The sequence below is a fragment of the Lissotriton helveticus genome, chromosome 8, assembly GCF_964261635.1.
Source record: "Lissotriton helveticus chromosome 8, aLisHel1.1, whole genome shotgun sequence".
NCBI lineage: Eukaryota > Metazoa > Chordata > Amphibia > Caudata > Salamandridae > Lissotriton > Lissotriton helveticus.
In genome coordinates, this window is record NC_136069.1 from 1,147,257,881 (window position 1) to 1,147,276,792 (window position 18,912).

Consider the following 18,912-nt stretch of genomic DNA (forward strand, 5'->3'; position numbering starts at 1 on the left):
GCTAATTTTGAAGTGCTAATTGTGTGTATTTCATTTACCTGGATGCAAAAGGGCGACTGTGCTGGGATGTGATGTAGTGTGCTCCTTACACCCCTTTAGGTCACTATATATGTATTGATACTATTGCTATGTCCTGGAAGGAGCATTGTCTAATTTGCAGATCTCATTCATGAGCTTCACCACTGTGGTTTTAACTTTACATATTTATAATATGGGGATGACTTCAAAGTGGTTTAATGCATAATTTGTACTACTGTGTTGCTGTTTAAAGCTGTTTTTCTCTTGCTTTTGCAGGCCATTTTCGGCCAGAATTCATCCGCCCACCACCTCCACTTCACATTTGTGAGGATGAACTGGCTTGGTTAAATCCAATTGAGCCAGATCATGCCATCCAGTGGGACAAGTCTATGTGTGTAAAGAATAGCACTGGTGTGGAGATAAAAAGAATCATGGCTAAGGCGTTCAAAAGTCCCTTATCATCCTTACAACAATCACAGGTAGCTTCTCTCTTCTCCGTATACAATCAAATTACCTATATAGCCTGGTCCCTCAACATGTGAAAGCCTGTAATCTACTGGAAATGTACCAAAATGATTTGCTTGTATAACATATGCAACTTTACACCTAAAGTTTTAGCTTCTGACTTGTACGCCAAAATGGAAATGGGTCTTTCTTGGGTTCTTTTTTCCACCAACCACCCACCCTGAAATGCTTAGTTTGAGTTTCTCTCATATAGTTAAGTGAACAGCTGTAAGTATTCACTTAACTTTTTTAAATTAACCTTTTATTTTTCCTTCCTCTTTTAAATAAATAAAACAGGAAGCTGAAACTACCACCTCTTTAAGCAAAACGTAGTTCTAAAGTATTCACCTGGATACTAGACCACCCCAGAAGGTGGAACTATTGCTTACTGGGCCTAAAGCTCTCACTTTTGGTATAGTTGATGAATATAATTGCACTCAGCCCCTTTGCACCCACATCACCATCTGACCATATCCAAGGGCACCTTCTAACCTAATATAAATTGTATTGATTATAAGGATGTGAGCTGTTTCACTCCCACCTGCTTTATTGCTCAGCAGCTATATTAAAGCACTAATGTGTATCTTTATCTTTTATTTAAAAACGATATCTCCTGAGAGCATTGTGACCAAGAAAGGATTCTCTCAAATCATGTGATATCAGAATTCAATCGCAGAGCGCCATTAGCAATACGTTCTTCTGTCACTCTTTCTTTGTGTTGCTCTCCACAGTGTATCTGTGATCCAGGTAAATTTCCATTCGATCCTGCGTTTGCGCTAATCTTGCCAAAACGTGAAATAAATAGAGCATTTTTAAGGAATGTAAGCTAAAACTTCAGAAGCACTGAAACCTCAGTAACATTCCTAGGCTGTTCAACCCGGATGGCAGTACAACTATCAAAAATGTGCGGTGGGTGAGATAATCCTCACTTCTTGTCACCTCAGTAAAATTTCTACTTTCCGTTACAGTTACTTGGAAGTGTTTCATTGTAATTCGGGCCACAGTTGACTAAATACATTTCCAAAGTTTGCGAATGTAGAATCTGGGGATCAGTCAGTCAACCAACCTTAAAATAATCCCTAAATCAAACTCGGTCAAACCTTGTGAATGCTATTGCAGTCTCCACCTCACTCCCAATTGAGTGAGCGCTAAACATTTCCTTATCAGTAACAGCCTCCTGCTTTACCCACCAGTCTATGCTGGGAGAAGAAACTGAGAAAAAGAATTTCCTGAAAAAAGCAGCAGTTAATTGAGCCCTCTGGGCTAGATCTCCTTGTTCATAGGCCCTTAAACCCCTTACTATGCACCTCCCAGGATATCCCGAAATTTGGGAAACCATCCTGATTTTGGACTCTGTCCCCCTAGTAACAGTGAATGAGACCTCTTCCATCTTAAAATAAATAACAAAATTGTATCCTACCGAGAGAGGTTCGGTCCCAGTTGCTTATCTCAAAATTCCCGAGATCGTCTCCTAAAATACACCAGGCCCTCACTGACCGAGACTTCACCACCTACTGGGTGCAGTTACTCAACTAGGTCCATCAGATTCCTCCAAGTTTGCAGCAGTTCCAGATTAAAAAAATAAAATTATGCTTGAAATTTCTACATTGGTTACACAATGTTCAGTGCTCCATTGTGCTGTGGATGGACATAATCATTCGCCAGTGACATCATGCAACAGCTTCAGATAGTTGATATAGAAATCTGTACAGGTGTCTCCACTTCAGCCACCCTAGCCCTGTTTGCTGATGTCTGACTCCATCTTTTTGTCTGGGCTTAATTCCGAAATGGGTCTGCAATTCCAGGCCTTCATATGTAGGAACAACCTCTGGTTCACCATCCTTGATTCGTCTGAGAGGGAAAACTTATCCCCATTAAGCAAATGTTCTCCTGAGGTGACACGTCTTCAGCCTCTGCAAAGCCCTTTAATGGAGTTGAGCTGGACATATGACTTGTATGCAAGAAGTCAACAGACCTCTAGTCTTGCCTGCAAACATAGATATAGAATCACACGCAAAGAGCCCTGCGGAGACATTAATTTATTTTAGCCACCTTTAGAGTTGGTAGTTTAAGTATTGCCCACTTGAAATCCACTAGTTTGATCCCCAATCTTGTGATCAAGTATCTCCTGGCTCATCAAAAAACTGTTCCTGTAGAAGACCGACCACAGTTTTTAAATGCTTTGTCAAAATACTTGGGTCCAGGGCTATCAAAATCACGTAATCCACTTAGAATTGGAACCACATGCCCCTGAAGGGGAGAAACTCTGCCACCAGTCGGAGCAGCTTGGTGAAGCAACAAGGAGTACACAAGAGACCAGACTGTAGTAGAGTGAATTCAGATATCTGATCCAGCCAGTAGAGCTGAAGAAACTCTGTGCATGCAGAAAATCTGAACTGTCAGGTAAGAGTCCTTTAATTCCAAGGAAATGCTCCTTCCTTAGATGAGCCTTCATTTTGAAAAGAGGGTACACGAGTCATGCTCTAAATTCACATTAGTTCAGACTGGCTGGAAGCCTTTATCCTTTTTCTCCACTAGAAATACATTTTAAAAAAATCTGGAGGTTGCAGCGCTGTTGTCCAAATAGCGTCTTCACATTCCATCTTCTGCTAATGCCAGTACCTGTTCTCTCCCGGATAAACAGTCTTGTTCTGGTAATCTGCACTAGAGAAGTATAGTGTTCTATATAGAATCCTTAACAGTCTGTAAGTACCAAACATTCCCCATCAGACATCATTGTGTCCAGAAGCAAGCCAGTCTTTTCCCACAGAAGGACTTGAGAATAATGATTTACTTCCCTGTATCTCGAACTGTGTATCCTACTTGCTCATTGTGGTATCCCCACTGGAAACTGTCTTGTTTGTCTCTTTCTGAAAGGAAAGAAACTTTTTGTGGTGTTCATGGCCAAAGCCACCTGGAGTCTTTTGGGGACCTGATTTGGGAGCCTCAGTTCAGCGCCCTCTGTCAAGAATTGTCTGTCCAAGAATGCCCAGGCTGAAACTATTATATGAACCCCGTGCTTTCTCAAAGTGCATTAAATGTTGCCAACAAACCTTGAGCTCTTTCATAAAGGTATCTCCAAATTGCCATCCCTTGTCACGTTTGCCCCTTAGAATAGTATAGTTCTGCAAACTTGGAGCAGATTCTGAGAAGCAGCAGCACTGTCACCACATCTGATACCGTACAGTTCATGGCACTAACATGGTGATTGCATGTGGAATCCTATCCGCTAGATTTCTAGGTCTCCCTCTGAGACACTTTTTCTTGGCTATATTTCTTGTCTCTGTAAACTTTGTGAACCATCCATCAACAGCTTATCCTGGCAAGCCCACCGGGATCAGTCCACTTTTTAAAAAATGTATCTTTAACACATTTGATTGATTTGAATATTAGGACTCAAATACTAAGAAAATGTAAAAAAAGAAAAATTAAACGAGTCACCTGGTTCCCTTGCCCCAAGTCGCCCCCCCTAATGCCCATGCTGCCACAACAGACCGATACTACTGATACTAACTGACTCCATAACTGTAGCCTGTTGTATAATAAACCTTCGTTACCAAGGCTTATATCCCCATATTTCGTTGTTCAGTGTCCAGAGTCTATAACTATCCAGCGGTATCTTCCCCACGTCTCCCAGATCTATATATATTTATTCTACCGCAGGGTGGAGGGAATCTTGATCTTCCAACTGCAGGCTCGCTATTTTGTGAAACGACCAATCCCAACCACAGCAACGTTGGTTTATGTCTGTGTACATCCAAGTCTACGTTTATTTGTCGAAGGACCATCTTCTGATTAGTGTGCAATTTCCATCCCAGCACGGAACCCAGGCAGGTAAGTACTGCTCCCAGATGAACAAATTAACCTGCAGCCCCCTATTGTGTGTAGGAAATCACCGTCCTGTTAAGAACGGAGGCAGGAAGGGGAGGGTGCCACACCTATTTTCCACTCCCTAAATCTTGTGAAGTAGACCTTATGCGGATATTTAAAGGGGTTGAACCCGGATGCCACTGCTGTTTCCCTCAGGAATGTCTTAGTCTCCCCCATTCTTCATCAGTAAGAGGTCCCAAGATTCTCTCCCAGACCACCCTCCCTGAGTGCAAGGAATCTGCCAGGGTTGTTCGTCAGGGATCTGTAAATTCAAGTATCTTTATTTTCTTCTGATTCTCCCAAGAGAAGTTTTGCTCCTAGGAGGTTACATTCAGACTTTGAGTAGAGGAAAAAACGACTGCTGTGTAAGCCATATTCATAATGGAGCTCATTGTACGACTTCGACACCGTGCCAGTCACTTCATCTCCCAGGATAGAAAACCCAGTAGCATCCCATTTTGTGGAACCCCTCCAGGTCTACCACATGTTTAAGTATTGTTTCTACTCAGATTGGTGTTTCTTCTGTTAGTCGTTTACCCCAGCACCTTCTGAGTATTTCTCCAGATCCGAGGCTGTTGTGTCCATGGATCAATCCATGATGGCATTGAAGTCCCCTTCCCACAATCAGTGTACAAGGTTGGGTTCGGAGACGAGCATCTGACAAGCCACTCAACGTAGCGGTAATCAAGGCCGGGGGCACATAGATACTGCCCACGGTTGTCCTCCAGGCTACTTTTGAGGAGTGCATAACTGCCCTGTAGGTCTAAGTGGGACTTTGTGATGCGTATCGAGAATATTGGGAATATTTGGTGCAGAGGGATCGCTACCCATCTGGACCCTCTAGTAAAGCCAACAGAAAATATAGCTCAACTTATTAACTTATCCTAATTTCCATCTCATCAGTTTTGAGGTGGGGTAAGCAAATACTTCTATTAATCAGTGAAATTAGTATACAATAATACCAATACTTGTCTCACACACAGAAGTATATTCATGAGTTTTTATATGCAACTTGAAAGTGTAATTGCATGTTTTTCATAGGGTCGCTCCAGATAGAAAGATGAGAGAGAAGGTGCTCAAAAAGAGTGCCCGTGTAGGAATTTTGTTAACGAATTAAATGAGGAAGTTATACATAGAACATATCCATTATATAGAAACCTGTCCATTACATTTATTTGTACATCATAAATGTAATCTCATTGTATTGGGGTATTAGTTTCAATCATAGTTGCCCCTTTTTTCCTCTGAATAATTTTGCAGGTACCTCACAAAGACTTGAATACTCCAGTCCTGATGAAGACCCGCTCTTGAGGCTCTAACTGGCCTCTCTCCTTTTTGCCTGGTCAAAACAATGACATTTCACAAAGCCTAGATTGGATTATTCTTCCAAAAAAGGGCCAGCTAATGAGGCATTCCACCACGTACACCTCCAGTACCTGTGTGGAACCTAAACATTTTCCTAACACAACTTCTGGGACCACCATTTGAACCACTACATTACTGTCAAATACAATTTTTAACATGGAAGGTAGCCTTCCATGTAGCAATAACCTCTCTACCCAGGTTATGTGAAATACATGTGCTCACTGTTGAAGAAGCATATTTCGTACTGTTGCCAGACGAAGTGAGCTTACGCACAAACCCAAAGTTCATACCTAAAGTTATATCTCCTTTCTATTTAAATCAAACTTTGTAGTTGCCAGTTTTCTTTCCACAACCACAGTCTGAGTGCGCATTACATGCACAGGATGTTAAACGGGCACTTCTGTACTACTTGCAACGTAAAAACTCTTCAGGAAAACACACTAACTATTTGTTTAGTTTTCCGATCCACATAAAGGAAAGGCTATTTCAAAAGCAGGAATATCTAGATGGATTGTCCAATGTATCCAAATGTGTTATGCTAAAGCAAAACTAACATTAACAACTATGCCAAGAGCTCATTTGACAAGGAAGACAGGAGCAACCATGGCGTTTTGGGGAAATATCCCTCTTGGTGACATTTGCACAGCAGCAGCATGGATGAACTCACATACATTTACAAAACATTATGATGTGCATGTTAAAGCAAGACAACGAGCTGTAGTGGGAAAACAGTCCTTCAGACATTTATTTTCAAACAAATGCACCATCTCATGCCTAAAGCCACCTCAAGAGGGGTACTTCTTTAAAATGTGTGCATAGCATGTGTATCTGCAGCAAACACTTCGTACGAATGGAGTAAGCATCTATTTGTAGCGTGTAGTGCTGCAGATTCACATGCACCCTCCTTGTCAGGTATTAGATGGTGAGAAGAATACATACAAAATACAGCATGTTCAACAGCAAATGCTAACTTAGCGGAATATAGCCTCACTCTGTATATGGCACGGTGGAAAAAAACATTATCCAGCAAAGGAGCCGTTGAACATTCGCAATACCTTGAAGGGGAGGAGAAAAGACGAATGACGCCTATCATAAAATATTGCAGAGCCCGGGCCTAACACTAGATGGCAGGAGTATGCATAGCATGTGAATCTTCAGCACAACACGCTATGAATACATTTTTGCAGGGTAAGTAACCTGGTCCTTTTTAATGCCGGAGATTATGGGATTTTCCCAGAATCACAGGATAATTAAGCAATAGCGCTTGTCTTTTTCAGCCAAAGCCCTCCATTTGTTGCAACTGTTGAGCCATTAATGCACCACCATGGGTGGGATTCAGGCAATGCTGTTTTCAGTCGGCAGCAGTAAACTTGCTACTGGTGTACTTTCACTGTTCCCATTCCAAATCCCGAGATGGAGACTGCTTTGCACTGGCTGAAAAACAGGATCGCTGGAAGAGGCACCCTGTTGGTAAAAAAAGTTGTGTCTATGAGACCTGGTCATTTAATGCAGTTAAAACTGTTATGAAGATTGCAGCACTACTTGCATGTTCCACAGTGACCACTGCTGCTTCGTAATCTACCCCAGTCTGAATTATCCTACCCCACTCCAATCTACCCCACTGTACCCCAATCCACTCTAGCCCACCCCACTTTACCCCACTACACTACACTAGAGTCTACCCCCACTCCATTCCACTCTACTTTATTCCAATCTACCCCACTCCACCCCAATCAACCCCTACCGACCCCACTCCTCTTCCCCACCATAGTCTACCCCACTTTACTCTACCGTAATGTATCCCACCCCTTTTGCCTATTCTACCAGACTCAATTAACTCTTCTCCAGTCTAACCCAATCTACCTCACTCCAATCTACCCCATTCTACTACAATCTACCTCTCCTTACCCACTCTAATCGGCCCTGCTCCACTCCCTTTTCTCAATCTGCTCTAGTCTAACCCAACTACCACACTCCTCTCCAATCTACCTCACTCTACCTGATCCACTCTACCCCACTCCAATCTACACCTCTCCACTCCATTCCACCCTACCCCACTCTAATCTACCTCCACTAGACCCCCATCCTACATGATCCCACTCAAATCTACTCCACTCCTATCTGTTCCACCCCACTCCAGTCTACTCCAATCTATCCTTCTTCATTCAACTACAATATATCCCACCCCAATCTATCTTACCACAGTCAATTCTACCTAACGCCATTCCATGTCGGACCCCATTTAAATCTACTCCACTCTATACCAATCTTCCCCACTAAAATGTGCTCCAAGCAATCTACCCCATTTTAGCCCACTCCAATTTACCCATCTCCAATGTACTCTACCCTACTCCAGTCTAACCTAATCTTCTCTACTCCACCCCACTATAATCCACCACTCGCCACTCCACTCTACCTCCATTCGACCCCCACCCCACTCAATGCTATTCCACTCTACCCCACTCCAGTCTACCCCTTGGTACCCTACTTAAGTCTACCCCAGGGTACACGACTCTGCCCACTCGACTCTAGCCCACTCTACACCAGTCTACCCCATTCCAATCTACCCCAAAATATCCACTACACCCCCCCCCTCAACACCACAAACTTTTAGCCATTCTGAACAGCAGCCACACTGACGTACAACATGGCTAAAACACATTGCCAAAGCCCAATAGCGTTTGCATAGGTGAGACCTATTGATTTTGCCAATGCTTGTAACTATTTATAAATTCCCCCGTCGCCTGCCTCCACTCTCGGCCACAGCCAACCACTGACCTAGACACCCCTTGTCCACGAGTTTCCCTCCATCAAAAAATTGAAGGGTCTTTATGGGCAAGTTACGCCCCTGCATCCGTTTTCCATGCAGAGATGCTAGTTCCTTCTTCTGCTTGGACTGTACAAGGCTTTTCATATTTATCTGCATAGCTGTTGTGCAAGTTATGATTTGTGCTACTAACTAGAACTTGCAAATGTTTTAAAAAACTCTTTTAAATAAGTATACAGCAAAAAGAGCAGCAGTAAATCTAGCAGAGCAGCCACTCGTCCCAAGGTTTTGATAACAAAAACATTTTACTTATCCCATCATAGACCCCAACACCCACCTTGGGTCCCATTGTCTTGGTCATTGAAAGCAATTGGTCTGGGGTGATACATCCCAGTAGAGTTGATGGGGCAATGCACGGATGTCCCCTATAAGTATTCCACTTGCCCCAGATCTGCTCCAATTTCTTAGGACACCCCCCTGCCTTCATAGATAACTTTCTCAGCTACCATACACAAGTCCATGCCCCTCTTCCACTCCCCCAGGGTTGGTGCACTCCATTGTCTGGCTATATTACGTTTAGTGATCGTCATGCCCATTGTGACCAGGATTTGCTCCTTGTGTTTAAGATCTGTTGCCTCCCAAACATTTAGAAGACACCACTTAGGTGAGGGCTGTAGGTCCTTCCCCACACACCTCTTGCATGCACCTCACAATTGCCTCCGTAAGTTTTAATGGCTGGACACTCCCATAATATATGGTAAAATGTTCCCTCCTGCCCGCACAGCCTGCGACACCCGGTGTCTAGACCCCTTCCCATCTTGACTAAGGCACCACAGGATAGGTAGGACCTATATAGTATTCTGAGTTGGATCAATCCGTGTTTAGCCAATATTGCTTCTTCTTTGGGGGAAGCCTGGGCCTCCTGGCAGTCCTCATCCTCCAGTTTCTTAAGATCAGATTGCCAGTGCTCCTGGAGTCGCAGTAGAGAGTCTGGGAAATTATTGATCAGTGTCTGGTAGGTGAGGGAGACAGCTCTGCGGTCCATATGATCAGTTAATAACCTGTCTTCCAGTGGGAACATCTCTGGGAGGTAACTTCCCCGCTGTATAGCCGTCGTTAGTGCGTGATGAATTTGCAGGTACGGAATGTGTCAGTGGTTGCCAGGTCGTATTCCCGTTGTAGTTCCGCGAGTGGGATGACCTTACCTTTAGACCATGGGTCTCCCATCCTGGATATGCCTGTGGCGTACCATTTATTGAATCCTGGGCACGTGCCCAGTACATAGTTTTTCTGCATCCCACAGTGGCATAGCCTGGGTGATTTATTGTGTCACCCCAACTTTTTATTACTGAGATGCCAAAGTGTGATTGTGTGTTTGATCCTGTAAAAAGGTAATACTTTGGGTTGGTATATAGGATGCGCTCGTAACTCCCCTGACTGAGAACCCATCTGTCCATTCGATATACAGCCCGTTGCGCCGCCCAATAATGTCTGGATGCTGGATACGGCGATCCTGCCATCGTACCACCCTCTTACCAACTTCTTTGTGTCTATTCGTGGCGGTCTACTATCCCACAGCAGGGTTCTGATCTCACCCTCAATGGCATTACATTAAGACTCTTGGTCCAAATACGGTGCATTTTGTTAGGCGTATAAAAATCGAGGAAGCACCATCATTCTAAGTAAGGTCATTTTAAAAAATATTTTCAATTTAGTAGTTCTAACTTGCAAATTAATTAATTTTGTAATCATATACCACATCCAAGAGTTCTCTGCGCCCCTAGTTTGTAAACTAGTTTTTTATGTCGGTCTTATCTCGTCAATATGATCCCCATGCCTCAATCTAAGGCAGTGGAAGACTTACTGTTTGTGCAGATGGCGATTTCTCTGAGGCGCTCCGTTAGGAAGAGATGTCCATTCAAAATGCTGATCCACACCTACAAAGCCCTTCACAATCAAGGTCCAGCATACATCAACTGCTGCATGAACTTCCACCAGCCCTCCAGACACCGGTGCTCCGCCTCCTTCGCACCCACTCCCCCCCGCATTTTCCGAAGCAACAATGGAGGACGCTCTTTCTCCTAGTCCTAGAACGACCTACTCCTCATCCTCTTCTAGAATTCAGGAAAGGACTCAAGAACTGGCTTTATGTCCTTTGTTTTAAACTTCAAACTATTTTATTTCAAAATATAGGTTAGGAAAACAGAAGAAAACTGATACAAAGTATAAATGAATTGCACACTGCAAGCTAAGGTGTAGAGCATCATACAATTTGTTGACTAACAGCGTTAAAGTACAAAATGTCTAGGTATAACATTCCTGAGTGTGCACGAGGCCCGGGGTTGATCAAAAAGTAAAAAAGAAAAAGGTAGAAGCGGGAGAGAGGAGGAGGAGGAGGAGGAGGGGGAAGGGGAAGGGGAGAGGCATGGCATGGGAGGGGAGAGGGAGAGTTGGTGCCCTATTGTGTGGTGAGGGCACATGGGATGAATGGATGAATTAGGGTAGGTCTGCAAGGCATGAGACCTGTGGGAGTGATGTATCGCTGGTATTTGGGAGCTATGGAGGTGGAGGGGTGTTGGTCTACCTTATGGAGATAAAGGTCGAGATTGTCCCATAGGCCACAGGAGCGTGAAGAGTTGTGTACTTATTTATACATGATATTGTTAGCGCTTCTGGTGGCGCATAGGATGTTCCACCATCTTTTGAAAGAGACTTCTGTGGTAGATTTCCAATTTAGTAGGACTGTTTTTATATCTGGGGATAGGTTGATTTTGGGGTGGTGAGCCTCTAGGCCAAGTGTTGCGGTCAGTAGATGCAGGGATTAGTGGATTTTAAAGATGTCTTGAATGGTTTGTTGCATCTTGGACCATAGCGGTAAATCATTTTGCATGTGAACTACATGTATTTGATCGATCTGGGTGATTCCTCACAGCACCCCAGCAGATTGTAGGATCCCCAGCTTGTGTAGCCAAGATGGGGTCCAGTAGAATTTTTGTGCATCAACCAAAATCTAGACAGTGCAATAGCCGGAGCAATTTTCGCTAGAAAGGAAGAATGCCAGATTCTATGCCACGTAGAATCATAGAAGTGTGGGATCACTATCCTGGTATATATGGCGGCCTTATCTTTTTAAGGTTTTTAATGAGGTGTATCGTGGAGGGTCTAGTAGTTAGTAGATGTGAGATGCAACATGGTCAATTCTTTTGAGTTTCCTTAAAAGGTCGGTGAGGTCTGGATTGTGTGATTTTGGGAGCCTCCTAATTGATTTTTTTAAGTTTTAATTTTTTTTTTACATTTGATTGGGGGAGGTTGTATCACCTACTCAAGTCAGCAAAGGGGGTGGGGTGTAGTATTGTACCTAGGTCTCCAGTGGTGTTGAGGCCTCTTTCAGCCCAAAGTTTCCAGAATAGGATTCTGCCTTGTAGTTTGATTTGACAATTATGCCACAAAGAAGCTATGGTGAAGTTGGCAAGGCGGTTGGGCAATAATTTATCAACGGCTGCTTCCGTATCTGCGCTAATGGGGTAAGAGTGAGACATAGGCAGTTTTATTAAGCCGCAGAGAATTAGTATGGATTGTAGGTGGAGCGGGGATAGTAGATGGGATTAAATTTACAGGCGGGAGGGGGGGGGGGTAGTCCCTGGTCTTGTTGAGCCACCAGTTATCCTGGGCATCTAGGAAAGCCTTCTGATATCTATGGAAGTCAGGCATGTTTATACCCCCTCTGGTTTTGTTCAGTTTTAGGCTCGGACTGGTAATGCTAGGCCTCTTCCCCTTCCAAATGAAATTCAGAGTGGCTTGAAGAGGTACAGTGGATGTTCATTAGGAAGATTTCTGTTTTAGCGTGGTTGAGGGTGTAGCCAGATACCCTTGAGTAGTTATTGATTTCTATCTTGATGTGTAGGATGGCATTTTCTTTATCTTCTGTGAAGATCAGAATGTCGTTGGTATAGGCTGCAACATGTTGCCTACCTGATTGGAATTGGACCCCTTTGATGTCTTTGTTTGCTTTTGAGGAGCATATGAGGTGTTCAATATTTAACAGGAAAAGGGGGCAACCTTGTCTGGTGCCTTGGGCTAAATGGAATGAATCAGATAGGCAGCCGTTTATCTTAACTTTTGCCACATGGGCGGCATACAGGGCCATCACTATTCGGATAAAATTCTCGCCTAGTTATAATTTGTGGAGTGCCTCATGTAGGAAAGTCAAGGAGACCATGTAGACGGCTTTGTCCGTGCCGAGAGCCATTGCCTTAGTGGGCGAGGACGATGACCAAGCTTTTTGAATGGCGTGGCAAAAGACACAGATGTTGGCGGATAGCCTGACTTTCAGGAATCCTGTTTGGGTTGGGGCAATCAATTTTAGTAACACCTACTAAAGTCTTTGTGCCAAGATTTTGACATACAGTTTAAAGTCGATATTGATTAGCAATATCTGCTGGTAGTTTTTAATGTCCAATGTATCCTTCCCTTCTTTCGGTACAACAACTATTGTGGCCTTGGCAGCCGTGCCAGAGACTCACCCGGTGAATGCGTATGATCGAAACAAGGAAAGGATGGGATCTGTTATAATGACAGGGAATGGTTTGTAGAAGTTCACAGTGTACCCGTCCGGACCTAAAGCCTTGCCTGATTTGAGAGATATCATGGTTGAATGTATTTCTTCAGAGGTATTTGGGGCAATGAGGAAGCATCTGTCCTCTGCTGAGGCTGATGGGAGTTAGCAGGAGTTCAGTTAAGAAGTGCAATCATTCGTGTTAATTGTGGTGTTGGGGGTATAGCGTCTGAGTAGAAGTTATGGGAGACCTCTAAGATCTCAGTAAGCGAAGTTATTGTGATGTCTAATTTGTTTTTAATGGTTGAGGAGGTGATTTCGTTTTTAGAATATTTCCGATAATTGGATAGAGCCTTTTGTAGTGGTTGATTTTTCTGTGTTGGCGATATCCATCCATTTTTGCACTCTGGTACTTAGTGTTTGGTTGTACTCATATTTTAGTATGCTCAGCTTAGAGATGTCATGAGAACCCGTGCAGTGTCGGTTGGGTCAGTTTAGGGATTTAATCTCCAATTTGAAAGTCAAGACGTTTGTTCATGGATTTTTTTTTTCTGAAGGAAGCTAGGTTCATTAAGGTGCCCCTAAAAGTGGCCTTTAGGGCTTCCCTCCTAACTGAGTCTGTGGTGTCCCTAGCTCTGTTTTCTTGCAATTTTGTAGAACTGTTTTGCTAATTTTAGATTTGGATAGGTGGGCCTCCGGAGTGTATCTTTAAGGCGCCATACTTTTGAGGATGGGAGGGTGTCTGAGAGTAAGAGCTCAAGAGATATGAATGCGTGGTCGCCAATTAGAATGGACTCCATCATGGGGTTCTGTGCCGTGGGAACTAGATGTATCTACTAGGATATAATTAGGGCTCCCAGTTTTATGGTATTTGGTTTTTGACATTTCCGTCTGTTTTTATCCATATTTATTTTTTGCTAATTTTTTCAGCGTTGATCCATTTTTATTTTGTGCTTTCTGTATAAATGAAGCTGCAATTGGTATTTTTCCACATTTATTTAACTAATTGAATGCCAATTGATTTTAATTTCCAGAACATTTCTGCAGTATACAGTGCAATTGCATTGTAGAATAACATATAACTGGAGATCTGCACTTAATTAAACTTTAATAGGAAATCTATTGTTTTTTTTTCATCTACCCTTCCTCTCAATCTGTACACCTACTGATTTGGCACTCATGATTCACAGTAAAAAACAACCATCCAAGAAGACCTATTTTTTGTATTGTTCTGTATTTAAAAATAAATACAGACAGGAAAATTAATAGTTTTCCGTCTGTATATCTGTAAAAATCAGTAAAAACAGAAAACTGGGCGCCCTAGATATAATCCATTCTTGTGAAGGTATGATGTGTGGAGGAGTAAAATGTGTAGTCATTGCCACTAAAGTTCAATAATCTCCATGTGCCGATTAGATTGTTATTCTTGCAGCATAGTTTCATCTATTTGTGAGACCTGCTGCCATGAAATATGCGAGCAGAGAGGGGGAACAAGAATAGTGGAAGATGCCTTACAGATTTACCTGGTAGACCGTACACCTTGAAGGTAACATTGAGTGGGAGTGGGAAGGGAAAGGGGGGGAGAGAGGGAGGAGGAGGAGAGAGAAGAGAGGAGAAAACTTGAACAAAATAGAACCCAAAAATCAATCCCACTGACCACCCAACCCTTGAAGTGTGGGAGAACCACACTTCCCCACCCTATCTTGAAAAGAGGAGTGGAGTGCTACAAGATGGCCGGGCTTAAACATTGATGGAGGAGCTCCATACTAGAGATATGACATCCTAGGCTAAATGTATAACATGCTGTAGACACAATATACAGGCAAAATGCATTACCTCAGTCATAGGATTGACATTTGAGACATACCTAGGATGAAACAGTAGGTTAGAATAACGTATGTGGGTAAGCAACTTATTTGCAGAACCTATAGTGCATCAAGGTACTTTACCCGGAGAATCCTGCTGAGTCGTGCACGAGAGTACAAAAAACACCATAACATTCATGCCAAAAGCATGCACATAAACAAATACAAAGATACATACTCCGTACCTGAGCTAGCAGATGCAGGACGGCACTCTAAAAAGCGAAGTGGCCCACTTTAGCTGAGGTGGGGTAGTAGCCAAGCAAAGCATGCATAGGAGTACAAGAGTGCCATAGATTCTAAACAAGAAAAACGTGGACATAAGCAAGCACATGCGGTGATGCATTCGGAGATGCGTGTAGATGCTGAGTAGTGGAGAGTACCCACACTGGACAGTCTAGTTAAACAGTTACAGACCGTGACAGTCGAACCAGTGTGTTGATACAGTCTTATGCTAGTTAAGATAAAGCAACAAGGTTCATGACAGTTTACGCACTTGCAAACAGTACATATATGAACCAAAGTACAGGCATATGAACAAGGACGTAGAGACTACCAGGGTGACTGGCATGATGAGAAAAACCGGTACGCAGTTGGCCGATCATAATAGAGCACCAAGGGGCTAGGTTGAGTCTGATATGGAGGTCAACCTGGATGATCAAGGAGGAATAAAGTCAAACGACATATGTGTTTGAGTGGCTGTGTCCAGAAAGGCTTGAAGGTTGGCAGAATTGGAGAAGACCATTGCTTTGCTCTGAAGAAAATGCAAAACTTCGCTAGGCCGATGAAGGGAAAGGGAATGTTACTGTCTTTCAGACTTTGGCGCAGTACCAGGAAGCCCTTCCTTGTGACTGCTGTTTCTTTTGAGTAGTCCTGGGCAATCGATAAGTACGATCCTTTCCATGTGACTTTTTTCCCGCATGTGGGCAAGGTTTAATTCGGTGTGAAGATAAAGCCATGGCCTAAAAATCATTGTTCTTGGGTTAGTGAAGTGACCAGGTGCGGAATTGGGCAGTTTACTCGAAGGGATCCTGTGCGCCGGTTCGATTTTAAAGTCTTTGTCTAATTTGAGGCCCAGTGTGAGGGAGATCCAAGATTCCAGAAACTCAACGCACAAGTTAGTGTCTTTTTCCGCATTCACAGGTAAGCCAAAGATAGATTTCCTCTCCGGTTGCGATCTGGCTGCACAACTTAACCCACTAGAAGCAGCAAGAATCTCAGCGCCTGGATACCCTCACGGGTGACTAGCCACGCTTTACAAATCCTGATTGATTGATTGCCCACGTTTTGGTCTACAAAAGCTCTTCGTGTGCACAATTTTGATATATTCATCCATGTTTGGGGTTTTCACCTGGAAAAGACACTGCATCAGCAGGCAGGGAGGGGCAGGTGCCAATGAATGCAGAACGATGATTATCTTGCACATTCTGTCACCTTTCAAAACATGAGCTGCCATTAGAAGCTCAACATCTAAACAAATGGGTGTTATATGTGAGTTGTTGCAGCTTTGCTTTACGCAGCATCTAGCATGGAAAATTGCTTTGCTAATAACCATTTCTTTATTACGTAGTTCATGAGATGTAGACTGCTTCTGTAGGAGGCGAATCATGTTTATCAAACACTTAAATTTGAAGATTGCTCTTGAATACAGCCTAAAGTAGAATAAGGTTCTAATTGGTATTTTGTCCCACTGGATTATGTTCTGTATAACAGATTGCAATCAACAAGTAAAATAAATCTCTGCCAGGAAGATCGATACTGGTGTCTGATGGAAAAATTAGCTATTCCTGCACTGCTTAGCCAAAAGTTTGTTGCTGAAATTATATATATATATATATATATATATATATATATATATATATATATATATATACTTTTTTTTTTCTTCTTCACACTTCTTCTTTTCGACACAGTTCAAGTACAAAACCGAGTTAGCCAGGGCTCAAATTACTTCAGCGTGTTTAATTTCGTCAAACAGTTGCAACGTTTTTTTATTTTTTGCTACTGTTTGAGGAAATTAAACACGCTGAAGTAATTTGAGCCCTGGCTATCTCAGTATTTTGTACTTGAACTGCGTCGAAAGGGAGAAGAGTGTGGAGAAGTTGTAAGGGGCCAGTCACTGCACTCCGTCAGAAGTAGCAAGAGGAACAGCTTTTTCAGTACGGAATACATATAATATAAAAAAAAAATTATACCTATATCAGTTCAAACATTGGCATAAACTTCCTAGAGATACTATCAAAGATGCAAATTTTCTTTCTTTAATTGGATCAGGAAACTGCTTCCTCTGTCCACCTTCCCTTCAATCTAAAGTTATGTTTCTTGCTTTTAACAGTGGGGGGATGAACGCTTTACTTTTGAGGCTGCAGACCATTCAGAACACGGCAGCCAGAATCACTCTCACCCTCCCGTGCACTTACATCACACCTGAAGGAGCTTCACTGGCTCCCCATTCATAAACGAACACAATTCAAACTCCTCACTCACACTTTTAGTGCACTACATAACACTAACCCAAAATACTCCGCAATCTCATCTGCTTTCACAAATCTTCCAGACACCTTCTCTCGTCTGGACTCCTACTTTCACAAATCCCACACATACGGAAAAACAGATCTGGCGGTTGAGCCTTCTCCTAAATTGCTCCTAAAGTGTGGAACGACCTGCTGATACACATAAGAGCCTTATCCTCATTTCTTGAGTTCAACAAGAAGCTGAAGACCTGGCTTTTCGAATAGTCCCACTAGTACTTAGGCTCATACCTGATCAATGTCAGGATACCATCCCTGGTGATAGTGTGCTTCACAAATCTACATAACATATTGTGTTCGTAAATCCCACGGTGCAGAAGTATGTATCACTATTCTAGGAGCACAAATCCAGGTAGGAAGGAACGGAGAACTGTACATTGCAGGGAGATGGAAGATGATCTACAAGACCAAGTATGGAATTGCACAAATACATTTGACACATTTAAGTATAGAAAGTTAATGTGATTTGTGCTCTTAATGATAAAATATTGACTAAAGGGCTGATGCTGGGATTTATTCCTGTGTCCCCAAATTCTACAGCTCTAGCCACTAGGCTTCCACTTCTCCCCTAAGTACAAGTTACCTGGCATGGAAATCTTCTTTGGCTTCTTGATAATCAGTTAATTATCTAGAAAGCAACTAGTGGAGACCTAGGACAATAGCGCTCCTCAGCACAGATCAGAGTCAGATACCCAGTCTGTTCTCTGATAGCAGAGTCAGCCTGAAGCCTTAAATGCAAAATATAGTTTTTCTCCAGCAAAGTTTGTGCTTTCAATATTCACATCTGTTAAAAGAAGCAATGAATATTTTATCAAGCTGCTTTCCCTGGGGTTCTGTCAGTTTATGCAAACATCATTGGTATATATGGGCCTAGATTCTCAGTTGATCCACCAGATGATCTATGGTTCTGTTACTAGTGAGTAATGTTTATTGACTATGTTCTGCCACTTAATATTGATCACAGTGAGCTTCACAGTTGGTGTAGTATTTGTTGATGATAATCATACTCTAATTGCTCCGTTGTTAACTTCAAATGTTCATTCGGTACTTCCTGGCGTCTGATCTGTATAGTCAAATATTGTCCATGTTTTCACTTTCTGACTCTGTAATTTTAATGTTTTCAGTTATAGGAGTAGTCGAAATAAATGTGCTGGTTGATTCTAAATCCTTGTGTATGGATCTCCATTGTTTGTTTTTCTTTTTTAGCTACTTGGAGAACTAGAAAAGGACCCCAAATTGGTTTACCACATTGGCCTCACACCTGCAAAGCTACCTGATCTAGTGGAAAATAATCCTCTAGTGGCTATTGAAATGTTGCTGAAGTTAATGCAGTCCAGTCAAATCACCGAGTACTTTTCAGTCTTGGTCAACATGGACATGTCCTTGCATTCAATGGAAGTTGTGAATCGGTAAGAGCTCATTCTGCGTATGACTTTTTAT

At 42.7% G+C, this 18,912-nt stretch overlaps 1 protein-coding gene across 1 annotated transcript in view; it reads left to right on the forward strand.

Moving 5' to 3' along the window:
* CNOT11 (CCR4-NOT transcription complex subunit 11) overlaps nt 1-18,912 on the forward strand; it is a 150,017-nt gene that overhangs the window by 71,907 nt on the left and 59,198 nt on the right. The window contains exons 4-5 of the mRNA XM_078658031.1: nt 295-497; nt 18,679-18,881. Of these exons, the coding sequence (XP_078514157.1) occupies nt 295-497; nt 18,679-18,881 (406 nt within the window). The remainder of the gene's footprint in view (nt 1-294; nt 498-18,678; nt 18,882-18,912) is intronic.